This window comes from Eptatretus burgeri, chromosome 16, assembly GCF_056783735.1.
Source record: "Eptatretus burgeri isolate ZD-2024b chromosome 16, Ebu_testis_v1, whole genome shotgun sequence".
Lineage (NCBI taxonomy): Eukaryota > Metazoa > Chordata > Myxini > Myxiniformes > Myxinidae > Eptatretus > Eptatretus burgeri.
Window position 1 is genome coordinate 10,635,863 of NC_140976.1, and position 16,604 is coordinate 10,652,466.

Here is a 16,604-nt window from a genome sequence, read left to right on the forward strand (position 1 = left end):
TTAAGTATGCACATTAAGTTACTTGCTCCGAGTAATTTGAGTTGCCATAATTGCAAACAGCTTTAGTTATTAATCGTTCGTTAAAGGATAGATGTTTTATTTATGGATGATTAGCATCTGGATGGAAAGCACCCAGCATGCGGTGCGGTAATGGCTCAAACTATTTTTTCCTTCAAACGAATATGTCTGCCACACCACATGACTGACGTTTTAGTTATTACTTTGATCCCCATGACGAGTCCAAGGAAGAAGTTATCTTTACCAAACTTTATTCCCTATGGGTAGTCGATCATATTTACAAAATATCGCATCAATCTCTTAAGCGGTTCAGCAGAAGATTTTTTTTTCTTTTTCAATCCAATATGGGTGCCAAACCACATGACTGATGACATCATACATTTAATGCTTACTATTATTTGGTCATAAATCAGATTTATAAAGTTTGAGTTTTTTTGGACATGGATTTTGATTCAACCAATTATGGTTGGCATAGCACTTCACCGATGTGGGAGTCGGCAGGGGGAGTTGATGACGTGTCAAGTTTCAATTTTTTTCGTTGAGCAGTTTTGGAGATGATGTCCAAAGTTTTTCCTTCAATCCAATATGGCTGTCACACCACTTGACCCATGAGCGCAGTCATCAATGTAAAATTATCCATGGGGAGTCACTGATGTTTAAAGTTTTACATTGATTGGACAAGCGGTTTCAGAGAAAAGATTAATAGTGAATAATATGGCAAACATGCTCAAATGAGCTAAGATTCTCGTCCTCTTAATGGTGACATCATAAAAACGAATATGACGTCATTGTGATGTATTAGGTTTGCGATAGATTATCTGTGCTAATGCCCGGCTTGATTCCCGCAAACAAAATTTAAACAGCTTGCCTAGTTTCGGAGTTAATGGTACAGGCGATTTCCATTAGCGGCGATATTATGACGTCAACTTTTTTTCTAGGAAGAATTTCCAAAATCGGAGATGGTTACTGCCTGCGCGTGGGCTTTCTGCATATGCATGGCAAGTTTCACGAAGATCCGAGGAAAACTCTGGGTTGTGAAACAAAATGTCAAAAAATAGGAATGACGTCATAAAAATTGATATGACATCATAGTGATGCATCATATGTGCGGTAATTCATCTCTGCTAATGCCCTGTTTGATTCCCACAAACAGAATTCAAAAAGCTTGCCTAGTTTCGGAGATAATTTTTTCGGCGATTTCCATTAGCGGAGATATTTTGATGTCATAACTTTTTTCTAGGAGGAATTTTCAAAATTGGAGATGGTTACTGTCTGTGCAGGGTAATTTTACATATATACGCCGTTTCAGGAATTTTCGATGAAAACTGTAGGCTGTGAAACAAAAAAAGTCCACAAGAAGAAGATGAAGAACAACAACGTGAGTAATACTTAGAGATCCTCCACGAGGATCTAATAATATGGCAAAAAAGGTATAAAGTATCATAGTAACCCAAGGAAAAATCAATAGGGTACCAGCCAGGAACGGCTCGATCCCTGAATTAAATAATTTGCATCCAAATTCTAAAGTTTCTGCCTGGGTGACTTTATTATCCCACATCATACTTACAGGAGGAATCCACATGACCGTGATTAAGCCAACAGCGGCTATACAGCATTCACATCGCAAGGGAGACAAAAACGCTTTCTGTGGCAGAATACACAATTGCACGGCACCTTTTGAGGAGAGATGTGTCAAAGTAAATAAAACAACAAAACTGCTCCAAGCACATATCAATTAACCAGAGGTACATGGGGAATGGAATTTCACTTTACACAATCCAAAAAAATAAAATAAAGGGGGGGGGGGCTGGAGGATGATCCACTTTGAACAGCATTGGAGCAATCTTGATAGCACAACACCTGGAGACACATAATCATGTTTGTTCGGATACGATCAGTTCCCCTCGCCCCTGCCGTTAGTTCGCTCCAAACTCTCAACGTGACAATCGTCTTACAAACACTGCCATGGTAATACACTTAAATCTGCACCCTATGTTTGCAGACTGCATACGTGGCATCCACCGACGGTGGCTTCAAGGTGGTCGGATTCATTGGGCCAGGAACCCTCAACTTCCGCTGAAAGGAAAAAGTAACAGGAGGAGCGTAGTTTCGGTTAAATGAGCAGCAAGCAGAGTTCCAGGTTACGTACAGATACGTTGGGCAATCCACAAGTTATTGGGGTTTGCCCACCAGACGGGAACAAAAGAACATTCCCTTTTGGGAATATCGTAGAATTACGGACCTCAAGCTTCCCCTCTCTGTGCCAGAGCAATAACCCTGTCATTGATTAACATAAAGAGATATTTAACTTTCTCCAAATGGAAAGCAGAGTTAAATTTCACCCTTACATAAGATGCTTGTGCACAGATTCAATTGACCATCGATTTCATGCATTCTTAGTTTTACAATGATGTTTTACATGTGTTTTACACATGTAAAACGATAGTTTTACATGTGCCAAATCATTTTACAATACAGTTTTACAATGTTTGTCTCAAATCTATGGATTATAAATCGATTCAAAGCAATGGTGATGTTCCAAGCCAACAACAACAACAACAAAAAAAACAACCACCAAGGTACAAAATGCAAGCTTCTCTCACCTGGATACGAGTGTGAATCACATGAAATTCTTCAGGTTGAGATCGGCAAGTGGGTCCTTGGACTTTTGCGGGCTCTGGGAGACCGAAGGTGGGCCTGACTGCAAACCCAGGAAAGAGCATAATCGTCGGAAAATGCAACGTTACATTAAAATATATACATATACACACAATGTCAAGAGCTAACACACAGAACATATAACAAGGGGAGCAGGAGAGAAGGGGGAAGCACAAAACAGTAGGGGACAGACACATGAGATCTGTGGAAGGGAGAGGGATGGGGTGGGGTAAACAAGATGGACACTACAGGGACTTTCAAGAAGGAAAGCAGGGAATATGAAGGAGGTGGGGCAGTGAATATTGATTTTGGTAGTTTAACCAGAAGGGGGTTGCTGGCAAACCTTGCGGAAATATTGGGGGGGGGACAGATCAGAGAGCAGGGGGGGCAGGCCAGAGAGGAGACTGTATAAGACAAAGACCACCAATGTGACTGTGGCGAGAGGTCCAACAACTCAGCCTCAACGCGAGAGATACCAATGATCTTAAATGCCTTGGTTTCCACAGCGTGAAGCCAAGAAAGGTGAGAGGCAGGAGCACCAGCCCAGAGAGGAGAGCAGTACTCCATCAGGCTGCGAATGAAAGCTGTCAGATGTGCCAGGAGCTCAGTGTGCCAAGGAAGTCTGCGTGGTTGTTCTTTTTGGGGGTCCATTGTTGAAATGTGCACCCATTGACAGCTGCTGGACCCCCAGCTCCAGTTCTGCCAAGTTTGATGCGGATTGTCGATGGAGTGCAATCTTCAAGTCTCCTCATAAATGTTCAATTGGGTTCAAGTCAGGACATTGGAGTGGCTGAATGAGAAAATAAATGTTAATGAGGGGCCCAATGAGTGTGGCTTTAGCTTTGTGCTTCAGATCATTGTTCTGCTGTGATGTGAATCCCCTACCCAGTTTCAGATTCATGGCAGCCTCAAGCAGGTTTTCATCAAGGATTCTCCTCTACTTTGCACCGTCTATTGGCCTTTCCTCGGCTGATGAAAAGCATCCCCATAACATGATGCTGCCACCATGCTTGACAGTAGATATGGTGTTGACTGGGTGATGTGCAGTGTTAGGATTAAACCAGATGTAGTGCTTTGAATTTAGACCAAAAAGTTCTTCAATTTTTGTCTCGCCTGACCAAAAAACTTTTCTCCATGTACCTGCAGTCATGAAGATGCTTTCAGATGCGTCTTTTTCAGCAATGGCTTCACTCTTGCTCCCTGTCCATACAGGCCATCTTTGTGAATGGAATGGGATATTGTTGATCGATGAACACTGACCTCCGTCTGACATATAACGTTGCAGATCTTTCAAAGTCAATGTTGGATTTACAGTAACATCCCGAAACAGTTTCCCGATTGCCCTTCTGCTGAGTTTGGATGGTCGACCTCATCTGGGTAGAGTCTGGGTAGTATGATAAGTCTTCCACGTTTTAATGATGGGTTTCACCGCACTCGAAGGGATAACGAGTGGCTTTGAAATAGTCATAACCCTCTCCTGAATGGTGCTTCTCCACCACTTCATGTCCGACTTCTTTGGAAGGCTCCTTGGTCTTCATGGTTTACCAAGTTGCACCTTAAAACACCTTAGATAAGTAGGGGATGTTAATTTTTAAGTTAAACCACTGATTAATTACATACAGGTGAAGCTTATTACACTTATTTTGTAACCTTTCAAACAAATAATTTGCTCCTGAAGTGATTTCGGGTTAATTATGTGAAGGGTTTGAATACTTATGCAACTGAGAATCATCTGATTTTCACTGTTAATATACCTTATTCACATTTTATCTCCATTTTTTAGCTTTATCACTGGAGTTGTTTGTAAAACCCTATTTATTAAGTTTGATTTGAAAGCGTTATGAAGTAAGCAGGTGTGGGAGGGGGGGATACTTTTGCAGGCCAATGCATGTCAAAAAATAGGACCATCTGTCCTGAAGCTCACCTGGATCAGGAGCAAGTCACTCAAACCCCCCCCCCCACCCCCACAAACCCTGAATTCTTTTAATCCATGAACAAATTTCGGGACATCAAGAGCAATGAAGGTTGTGGTTAAGTTTCATCGAAATCGTGTTTGTAGTTTCGGAGAAGAGAATACCTATTTTGGGGGGTTTCAACCCCCCCCCCCATCCCTCGTAGATGCCTTAATTAGTACAGATTTTGATGTGGTCAATAAAATTTGGTACATCACTCATGATGAAGGATGTGTTCAACTTTCATCAAAATTGTGCGTTTGTTTCAAGCAATGACGACTGGTGTTTACGGACTGACTGACTCATTGACTCACTCCCCTACAGACGCTGCTCAATCACATAAGCTCACCTGACTGAAGTCCAGGTTAGCTAATAAAAATTAGTAAGGTTTAATCAAGCCCATCAGTGCTCATGGTATGCACCTCACTAAAATAAATAAATAAATGAATAGTGTGGACCAAAGACATCAGGCGATAACAGTGTCAAGGTGTCGATGGCCACCATGAGGTAAATGTAACCAAACTTCCTCCCATCACTGCTACCCCCCCCCCCCCTTCAAGACAAGTTTCAAAGCCAAACACTTGCCTACGACAGAACTGTAACCTGTCCAGGATTGCATCGTTAAAACTTGTGTGAACAATCCAACAAGCACCAACACCACTACTCAAAAGTAGAGGATGTGAAAGTAATTATCCACAACTGTCAATCAAATTCACAACGTATGCTACCCATGATGCCAACACAAGCGAAGCCTCCCTATGCTGTGACAGACTCAGGAGAACCTGCAAATTCCCAAATCAAAAATGTTTTTAATTAATTAATTAATACCGATTAGCCATGGGGTATTGTTGAAGATAATTTTCTCAACCAAATGTTGACTGGTATGCTAAACCACCATGGCACCGAATCTCGAGCGACGTCTCAACCGAAACGTCGCTTCACCGCCTTTCTCACGATGAAGAGTATACCTCAACATTCGGTTGAGGAAACTCAACATCCTCATTTCTCTATCGATGCTCACCTCGGATATTTAATTTTAAACCCTCGTAGCAATCGGACGAGTTCCAAAATCCGACGTCGGTTAAAATGTGAAATCATTTGGCATTCACTTTACCAGAAACACAAGACGTGATCGACAGAATCAAACACGGCAACTCAAATTAGTCCCGGCAGGAATTTACTCATGTAATCAAGATTATGGTAACCATGAAAACTGCATTAATCATGACCTGGGCAATCAACCTCAACCCGTAAGGAGGAAGGGGTTCGTCCGCTTGAGCTCGCACGTCATGGAAAGCAATGTTATCAAATCTATATTTGGAGCCGAAACAAGTAATTCCAGGGTGGAGATGAATGCTCAATTTCACCGGTTAAACAAAATCATTAACCTCCCACAAGCTGGTCACCATGACACCGAGATCCCAAGCTATTTTGTTTTTATCAACATGTCCAGAGACATTAAAATGGATAGCTCATCATGGTAAGGAGAAACAACCACGTTTGAAATGTTAACCTACACCCCGTTAATCCACCCCAAACCCACCTCCTTAAAATTCCCTGTTTCCTTCCTGAAAGTCCCTGTAATGTCCATCTTGTATTCCCTTGTGTTCCCCACCCCATCCCTCTCCCTTCCACAGATCTCCTAATGTCTCTGTTCCCCACTGTTTTGTCCTTCCCTCTCCCGCCCCTCTCGTCTCATGCCGCCCTTGCCGAGTGTTAGCTCTCACACGAGCCTCGACGATGGATACAAAACAAATCAAAAACCTTGATTGCCACCATCCTCCCCATACAAACCTGCTTTGGTGATTTTAAACCTCATCTTTGCCCAATAATAGTGCAATCACACCAAAGCGGTGGTTTTAACCTTCCAGCCAGACATCCAAGACAAATGTTATGATCCACCGGTGATGCACTTTGAAATCGGCATCAAATATACCAATTATCGTGTTGTTGTTGTTTTTTGTATACATTGTCGAGCCTCGTGTGAGAGCTAACACACAACAAAGGAGGGGGGGGGCATGAGAAGAGGGGCGGGAGAGGGAAGGACAAAACAGTGGGGAACAGAGACATCAGGAGATCTGTGGAAGGGAGAGGGATGGGGCAAGAAACACGGGGTATACAAGATGGACATTACAGGGACTTTCAGGAAGGAAAGCAGGGAATTTTAAGGTGGGTTTGGGTGGATTAATGGGGGTAGAAAAGATCGAGGATTTGGATGGGGGATAAGAGGTGGGGATGAACAGCTGTTTTGAAAACCTGTTGGGAAGAATGGGATTGAACAGAGTGAGGGAGTTTATTCCAAAGGTGGGGAAAAAAGAGGAATGAAAGCGTGAAGGTGAGCAGCGATTCGTGATTTTGGTAGTTTTACCAGAAGGGGGTTGTTGGCGGACCTTGGGGTATTGCAAGACATTTGCACAAAAAGCTTACCTGAGCAGGAGAAATTGGTGAAAAGGCTGTATGAGGGACGGGCTGCGTGCTTGGTGGGACAAATGCCCTGGAAGGCTGTGCCCCCATGGGAGAGGCACCAGGCACCGGCTGGGAGGACTAAGGAGGATGATGAGGGAGAAGGCAAGGCCACTTAGAAATCTGTGATTATGAAAACCCAAATAAACGTCTGTACAGTGGAAGACAGTACTGTACAGACTTACCATTCCAAAGCCAGGCTGTACAGAAGCAGGGAATCCCAAAGATCCAGTGGCCTAGGAAAGAAAACATCAAAACTAACTGAATCAAACTACAACAACGCGTGTCTGAACAAATGAACCAACTAATGCTCAAGTCACAAACATTGTACCATTTGGGGTGTTGGGCCGGCCCCATGAGCCCATGCCGAAGGGGGAGCTGCTCTGGGCTGCCAATTGGCCCCACCAGTGAGCTTTTTCTCACCTCCCCACTGTCCCCTGGAGGTGCACAATGAGGACACGAACATGAGGGAAATGCTAAACTACAATTGGTATGTACAGGACAGTATATTCAAATAAATAAATAAAATAAATAGTTTTGCTTGCACAAAATACTCATTCGTCGCCATCCAATGAAACCAAGCTTTGTTTTTGTGTCGTACCACCCACCCCCAGACAAGGAATTTAATGGAACGTGTGCCAACATGCAAACGCCATTAATGTTAAATTCTAACCCCAACAGCTTGGACGCTCTGAGCACAAGCACAGATAAAATGTAAAATTACTCACTTTTTTGCAGGACTGTCGATGCCAAGATCTACAGGAGAGGGAGAGAGAAGGTGGGAAGCAATCCTGGAATTACAACTCGTACATCAACTGTGTTGACATTGATGCGTGCATGCTACTTGTGAATCTGAGATGTACCAAACTACCACTACCAACTACTTATTCTTCAATGGCACCATTCCACCATCTTGTGGCTTCAGTCGTACAACATTGTTCACGAGTCAGCTCGGAAGGCCGGATGTTTGGCTGAAGGTTATTTCGGCAGGAATATGTAATTTGTTCAGAATACCGGCGATAATTCACCGATCTACTCTTCATGAAGGATAATATGGGAGATATATATATATATATATATATATATATATATATATATATATATATATATATATATATATATATATATATATATGTATATGTATATGTATATATATATATATATATATATATATATATATATATATATATATATATATATATATATATATATATATATAAAATCCACCGACTAATGCCTACAGAAGAGATGCCTCAGTTTAACCTAGATCCGAGGGACGAAACGCATGGACGCCTCGCCCTGCATGCGAAACACCAGGATGGCAGTTTATAGTTGGGCCATGATTAGAACCGAGGCTCGACGGCTCAAAGGTGACCATGCAGAACTCTCGGCTATCCTAGCGGACATCATACATGGGTAAGTGGCAAATAAATTATTTGTTGTTTTTTTCTGAGAGTAGAAGTGAACATTGAAAGATGAAAACGTTGAAAGAGAAATCAAACTTGAGTAAAAGGTGAATGTTGTTCACATCAGGTTAGTGGGGGTGAGTATGGCAAGCTCAGTCCAAAAAAAAAACACTACAAACTCCAAGGAGTCACAACTCGAGAGGTCATAGAACACATTACATCCCATGCAGTGTTCAAGGGTAAACTTCAATTTAAAACAATGGTTTTATAGATAATTTAAAAAAATAATAATAATAATAATTCCAGAAGGTTAGTGCTAGTGAAGTAGTCTTATACACAAGCCGAGTTAACATGTCAAAGTACGATAAAACTGCAGCTTCTTGGAAGTGACAAAAAGGCGATTTGTGTTCTACAATGTTCAAGTATCCTTAGGATAATTCACAGACGGTGCTTGTGTGTGTGTTTGTTGCGCTTCTCCTCCTTTTTTAAATTAAATTTTTAAAAACTCCTACAGTTGTCGGCTGATTACATCCAGACTTGCTACAGAGGATCAGCTGGACCCCAATTAGTGTATAGGGGTGTTTTTATCTTTGCCAGTGGGGGTGGGGGTGGAGGGTGACTGGGGAATTCTCTATGGAAATGTGTATCGTGTCGCGCCGCCTCCGGGCGGGGGAAAACATTACAAGTCTCCACCATTTACAATACAGTATTCATGTCCCCAAGTTTTCCAGTGCAGAGAGGTGTTTTGAATTATAAGCAGTAGGTATGTTTTTGCTTCATGCACGTAACAAGAGTTATTATATTTTACCTATACAGAGCTGTCAGTTACCTTTACAGCACCCAGACAAAGGTATGCAGCAGAAGAACGTGTTGCATGCTTTGAACAAGATTGCCCGTAGGGTGGGTACTCTGCCATTACTGGATAATTCAATATAAATAAAATAAGGATTGTAGAAATCATATAAAACAAATTAATTCCAGAATTTACTGCCGTGAACGCAGTCTCTATTACACCACCTTACATTAATTGTTTGTGCCCGTTTGTGTCCTTTATAACAGCCTTTAAAAAAAAGTACGTTTCCTACTCGGAACGATTTTCAATTTTGTTTGTCAGGCAGACAGAGTAGAAAAAAAAAACCATCGATATGATCTCACTCCTCACTGCGCACGTGCAATCAGTTTGGATTCAGATCCAAAGTACGTTCAACGGCAGGTTTGTTTTCCGACTTGTGTTCAAAATTTAACATCCAATTGGAATACATGTTGTTCCTCGATTATAAACCGACACTTGCAGACAGACGGATGGACGTAAACGATTTGCTTGATCCCAATTTTCATGCATGGGGTAAAAAGTAGAAATTCCTATTAAAAACAAACAAACAAAAACTGAGACCGCAGGAAGTGCTGCCTTGCAGTTGTCAACACAAAACGTATGAAAATCCACCTTTTATGCTTTCCCAAGACTAGAGAAAACCTAAAATGTTACTCGAATATAAACTCCGCTCCACACAATGCTACCAGGTCAGGAAATCTTAACCCTTTCTCAACCTTATTGTTCGAAATATTAGAAAAAAAAACAAAAAACAACGCATCATGGTGTTTTGTGTCTCGTCAAATTCCTCGTCCTTGGAAATACCCGCGTACGTTCAGTAATCGGTGAGTGGTTCGAAACCCGTGAAAGATTCAAGATGGCTCGGTTGGCGAATTTACACGAGCATTTGCTTTGTGCGACACGGACCACGGGTTAGAATACGACATCGTACAACAAACGGTCCATCCATGGTGTCCTAATTCATGTACAAGCTCTTCAACGAGACTCGGTCACAATAAAAGGATAAAAACAAACCAGAGTTGGTGTCAAAGCCACCCAATGTTCGCCTGTTTATACATTTATCGTTTTTAAAAGACTCGTCTAATAATTAATATTTTTTATAAAGCATTGCAGTGAAGTCTGATCCAAATATTTTTAAAGCAATCTATGTATTTGTATATTGTAATCAGTAACAAGAGCGCAAGTGAGCACAATATACGCCCGAACAAGAAGGTATATACAGAATTGTGCTACTACATGGAAAACAGCATCCTGGTTGCCATGGCAACCACTTTAGATGATGAACATATGTCACGACACACCGACTCCACAGTCTGTACCTATGTACCAAATATGAAACGTGAAAGTTGAAAACTTTGGGAGTTAGGTTAGAGTGCGGACAGGAACGGACAGACAGGGATGGACGGACGGACGGACAGACAGACGACCAGTATCACATAATACGCCCCGATATATATATATATATATATATATATATATATATATATATATATATATATATATATATATATATATATATATATATATATATATATCGGGCGTATCAAAAAGTGTGGGAGATAAAAACATTAGAAAGGAAAAAAATAACTTGCACCAAAAACTTTAACATTTTCACGCTCACGCTGACGCTCACGTCCACGCCCATGCAGACGCTCACGCCGGGGGTATCGCTATAGCTCTCTGTTCTTCGAACAGGCGAGCTAATAATTGAAACGCAGGATCTCAGATCACAAATTGCATTCAAGATAGTCATCGTGCGAGGCAAACACACACTTCCTTTAACTTTGGAGACAAACCATACATACTGCCGACAAGACTCGCGAGGGACGAGTCCAGGTCCTTAGCCAGCAGTTTGTTCGGCTGTGGTGATGGTGTTGGCATAACAGGAATAGTTGGGATGGGACAAGCGACCAGGGCTGGAGAGACGGAAGCTGGAATCTGCATTTGAGGAGTTGCTGGGGGTGCTTGTGTAGAGCTGAGTGTTGGCATGAGGAGGTCACCCAAAGAGGCCAAACCTAAGTAAGGATAAAGGAAAAGAATATCATCCACAAGTCTGGTGGTAAACATCCCAAGTGCTCGGCTAAAACCAACCAAGACCAAGATACGGTTTCGACCGTTTCACCAGAGGGCCGACATCTCTGCAAGGCTATTGGGTCCCTTCAATGATCATTTCTACCAAATAGGAATTGCATCTCTAAATGGATATCTGATGGTACCATGAAAAAAAAAAAAAAAAAAAAAAGATTTACTGTTGAAATATTCAAAAAATTTTAACTTCTAGCTTGAGCTTTCAGCCTTCCAAGGGGCCATACCGTGCGGCCCACATGATGGAGACCATTTCCTATTCCTTGTATGGGTCAGTGAGCACGATTGCTTGTGCTTGACCTCACATGGAGAGAAGGACTTGTGGATAAACTCAGTGCTTTCTTGGACACTATAAACACCAGATCCCTCTGAGAGCATCCATTTCAATATCATTTTGTAATAATGGTAATATTATTAAGCTATTATCATTATTGTTGTTGTCATTGGAAGCGGCCTTGGAAAGACACCAGGACAACGCATAACGACGCTCAAGCCGACACCTGTACACGTGGCATTTCCCTCCCCACCCCCCCCCCCCACAAGGCATAAAAACACAGGAATTCCTCTAGAGTTTTTGCAGTCGAGTTTCAAGTAACACAAGATAAGCGAGTACCAAAACAAGGTGAAGGCCTCTCAAGCGTCACCCGTAATAACCTGTCCCACCACAACCAGGAACGATACAACACGGTACACATTGGCTTTAGCCCCACCTTCGGAACACCTCCAGGAGGGGTGGTGGAAAACCAAGCAGCTACAACCAGTCTTACGACTCTTAGTCCTGCTCACGAGTTTGGATAAGCAATGACCGAATGCATCGGCCACCGAGACAAACCAAATTGCGTATTCTAGTACGATAGTGGTCGAACAAACGAACAGGAGGAACGTGTCAGTATTCGTCGAGATGAAGATCATTACTTGTGCAACGATCCCCCATGAGAAAAATTTGTGGAATTGTGTAACAAACGATGAGAACATTCCGCAGCGGAATGATTCATTTCATTGGTCAGTTAGAGGAAGTGCAAAGGTAATGGTGATCACATTCAATCAATCTCCGGATAAGATGACTCATTGAACCTTTTCAATTGCTATCAACACAAAACATTCCTCACCTGAACAGCAAGCAAGCTGGATTTTTATCCCTCATTGAACCAGCACTTGTCTGCACAAACCAAGTCGGAGCCAAAATGTCACAAAAAACAACATGCAAGTCGCTGAATTGAGGAACTGGAAGAGTGATTAGGTCGGATCATGCCTGAGAGTTGTGAACAGAGTTTCTCTTCTCGAATCCAAATGGAGGTTATTCCTGCTTCAAGGAAACTCCACCTTAACTGCACATTCATTTTCACTTTTTGGAGAAACTAAAAATTCCAAATTAAAAATATTTGTGTAATCAGAACCAACACCGCCATACCAGAACTCTGATCCACTGGAGCCGGCGATGTCCGACCGAACAGATCCAGGTCGACTGCCTGAGGAACCAGGGACGTTTGAGGTTCCACGGAAGCCGGCTGAGGGCTGAGCGCCATGGTAGCCGGAGGTGAAGATCCGATCGCTGCAAACACCACGATCCAAGGGTTACTTTGAATGGAAGAAATGTCCGTTAGTTGGTTTCCTTGGCTACCTTTCAATGGCATACGAGCTCGCAATTAGGTGATTGGGAATGTCCGTACCCTTACCAATTTCCACAAATGTCAAGGTGCAGGAGAATCTGAGGCTCACCTGAAAAAGGATCAGCACTGGAAGCAGGAAGCGAAGCAGCCGGAGTAATAGCGGGCGATTCTGCGGCAGCTGTAAAGGATTCTGAAAGGAAGATTTAAAATTTACATTTTCAAATAAATTTGTGCATGGGGCAGAAGAATAAAAAGAAGAAAGCATTTACTGTACAAGTTATGAGGTTCACTCATCCTTTTTTTTAATTGATAAGAAGCATTAAACGATCACAGAAGTATAAATCGCATTATTATTTTTAATGGTTTTAGAACGCATTCTATAATCATAGCCCAGGCAAAGACTCAGACTAATCACATGGAAATACCGTCCCACTATGCAAGAGTTCATGGAACACCTTACCCCGTGATGTCTTGAGAAACAAGGACATGTGCAGGGTGTACGAGCGACAAATTTGATTGGTCGTGATGACGTAAAATGCAGTAATATTAAAATAAATCACAACAATGTCTCCTTTTACCAAGTTTGGGATTAAGTAGCATCATTCAAAATAAATATTCGTCAAACGGAATGACTATCGGTCATTAACTGATCAAATGAATCTTTTTCGAATTCTGGAACGGCACAAAACAGCTTCGACAAAAACAACAACAGACACCCACCTCCAAGAAGATCTATACACACTTCGGACTTGGCTGGGGAGGCAGGTGTGGGGGTGCTCAAAGGCTCTGCTGTTAATGTGAGTGAAGGGGTAAGGAAGATGGGTGAGGTTTAAGGATCCGATAACCAGTGCACCTTCCAGAATGATCTGTAGCATTATAGCATCCCATGAAGTCACCAGTGCAATTGAGATTATCAAACTTTTTTTGGTTGTTTTCTTTAACTTGATCTCTATCAAAAATATATATTAAAAGTTTGATAATCCACTGTATTATTCCAGGCAGTGGTTGAACCCCGAGCCCACCCCCCATGATTTAGCAGATTGCAGGTGATAGCAAGCATGTGACAGCATGTGCGGAGGCAAGTTAGCATTATGCCGGAGCCAAGTGGCCTCACCAGGCAGCAGTGACGCTGAAATTGCTGCATCAGGAAGTGGAGAAGTTCCTCTTGATGGAGGGGAAAACACCTCTGAAAGGAATTGACAAATAGAAAATGGGGGTGATGGGACACACATCACTGAGAAACGGCTATTCTGAACCCAAAGATACACAAGGAATTTGGATACAGAAGACGGCATCAAGCCGACCGCGTGCTGTACAAATTTGTACAAATGTTCTCCAGTACGCATCCTTGGTTTAAAGAAAATGAAAGTATCAAAACAGAAATACAAACTGGAGGGGGTAGATACAATTATTTTGAGTAAAGCAATACAAGGCAAAAATCTGAGTCATGGTGAGTCACCTTGCACATCGTCAAATTGAAATACTGTTCCACTGGCAAACAAGCCTCTCGCAGAACAAGAAGATCACTGCCTTTGCTCAATGCAAATCATGAATATTAAATAATTAAATGGAACTTTGAGAATGTGTAATTTTTGAGTTAACATTTAGAAACAACAAATACCTGTAAGCTATTACCTGAAGCTAAAAAGTGGACGTCGGTAACTGTTTCTGGCCTGGGAGAAACAGGGCGAGCCTGTTCAGGTAAAGAACCAAACGCATCTGGAAAAAAGGGAAGGGGGGGGGGGAATATTGACAAAATTATTAAAATAAAATAAAGGGACACAGGTACAACAAACTTCCTGCCTTTGGAACAAACTCCCACACTCTCTTCAATCCCATTCTTCCCTCCAGGTCTTCAAAACAGCTGTTCACAATCATCTCTTATCTTCCCCCATCCAAAACCATGATCTTTTCTACCCCCGTTAATCCACCCCAAACCCACCTCCTTCAAATTCTCTGCTTTCCTTCCTGAAAGTCCCTGTAGTGTCCATCTTGTATACTCAGTGTTCACCACCCCATCCCTCTCCCTCCCACAGACCTCCTCATGTCTATGTACCACACTGTCTTTTTCTTTTCCTTCCTTCTACTGCTCTTAATCTATCTATAATTCCAGCAGTGTGTGTGTGTGTGTGTGTGTGTGTGTGTGTGTGTGTGTGTGTGTGTGTGTGTGTGTGTGTGTGTGTGTGACCGCTGTTTCTCGACAACCACTGGTCCGATCTAATTGAAACTTGCCAGGTATATTGCCGGGGACCTGAGTATGTGCCTTTTCAAGGTTTGATATTAATCGGACAAGTGCTTCCCAAGTTATGGCCATTTATTTACCAAACCAATGACAAGACACGTTGCTGCGTAGGCATGGCCGATGGGGAAAGGGCACCATTTAGTTACCGTAGCGTAGGAGTGGCAATGGTCAATGGCAGCGAATGTCATGGCTAGCAAAGACAGGGAGGTAAACTTGATTTTAATTAACTGTGTGTGGAAGTATCACAGCAGTTGTTACTTCAATGCAAGTGATAATTCGTGGAATGCATGTGAACATTCCGTACGGGCACGCACCACTTCCGGATAGTGATGACTTACTGTATTCGAATAATTTCTCAATTTCTGATGCGCATTTATAGATAAACACAATGCCCCAATCCAGTCGTCATTTACGAGAGCGAAGGAACGGCCTGTGTGGTTGTTTGAAAGTTTTTTTTGGGGGGGGGAGGGGTTGCACTTACGGCCATGCACATACGGCCATGCATATACGGGCACGCGAGAGCGAAGGAACGGCCTGTGTGTTTGTTTCTGGCACACGGTTTTTTGTTTTTTTTGCACGTACGGGCACATACTAATAGTAATAATAACAATAATAATACATAAATTAAAAAATCGTAGATAAATAATAATTTTTAAAACGTGGACATCAAGTTAGCAACTGAAAATCTACATATTCAAACCTACAATCACACACACACACACACACACACACACACCCCAATTACTGAAGGAATAAAAAAAAATAAAAACACCTGCAAAAATATCTGCAGCAGTTGTGGTTGGAGTCACCATCTGGGTCGGTGTCAGAGCAGAAGAAGGGCCGGGAGGGGACGACACTGTGAGAGGAGGAGCCGGAGTAGGGGCTCGAGAAGGGGTTGAGGTCGTCACGGCCGGGCTCTCGGAATCCGACGGTTTCATAGCAAATAGGTCAAGAGCCATCGGGGCCGTGGCACTACCTTCACTTGGTGCAAAAGGATCTAAGCGGAAAGGTAAATCGAGGGAGGTGAGAAGCAAGATGGTAAAAACAAGCATTAAGGTTTTATGTCAAAATAAATAAATAAATACAAACTTCAAGTTGCATCACGTGCAAGTTGGATTTTATATATATATATATATATATATATATATATATATATATATATATATATATATATATATATATATATATATATATATATATATATATATATATATATATATAAAACAAATTAAATGGACAAACCAATTTGAAAATAAATTTTATTAAAATGAGCAGGTTGCCCATACCTGCACGAGATTCTATACAGGGAAGGGAGAAAGGTGGCAAAAATGCAAATGG

General features: G+C 42.0%; 1 protein-coding gene across 6 annotated transcripts in view; it reads right to left on the reverse strand.

Moving 5' to 3' along the window:
• Positions 1-1,545: 1,545 nt before the first annotated feature.
• The window catches only part of LOC147010503 (clathrin coat assembly protein AP180-like), a 73,617-nt gene continuing 58,558 nt past the window's right edge, over positions 1,546-16,604 (reverse strand). For 5 of the 6 annotated variants that reach the window (XM_085859410.1, XM_085859414.1, XM_085859413.1 and 2 more), the window contains 13 exons: positions 16,039-16,263; positions 14,660-14,743; positions 14,139-14,210; positions 13,745-13,813; positions 13,134-13,214; positions 12,826-12,966; positions 11,135-11,344; positions 7,820-7,847; positions 7,423-7,528; positions 7,277-7,327; positions 7,056-7,172; positions 2,622-2,719; positions 1,546-2,094 (listed from right to left, as the gene is read on the reverse strand). In XM_085859410.1, the coding sequence (XP_085715536.1) occupies positions 2,639-2,719; positions 7,056-7,172; positions 7,277-7,327; positions 7,423-7,528; positions 7,820-7,847; positions 11,135-11,344; positions 12,826-12,966; positions 13,134-13,214; positions 13,745-13,813; positions 14,139-14,210; positions 14,660-14,743; positions 16,039-16,263 (1,265 nt within the window). In that variant the 3' untranslated portion in view covers positions 1,546-2,094; positions 2,622-2,638. The remainder of the gene's footprint in view (positions 2,095-2,621; positions 2,720-7,055; positions 7,173-7,276; positions 7,328-7,422; positions 7,529-7,819; positions 7,848-11,134; positions 11,345-12,825; positions 12,967-13,133; positions 13,215-13,744; positions 13,814-14,138; positions 14,211-14,659; positions 14,744-16,038; positions 16,264-16,604) is intronic. The other variant, XM_085859411.1, reaches the window with a different exon arrangement.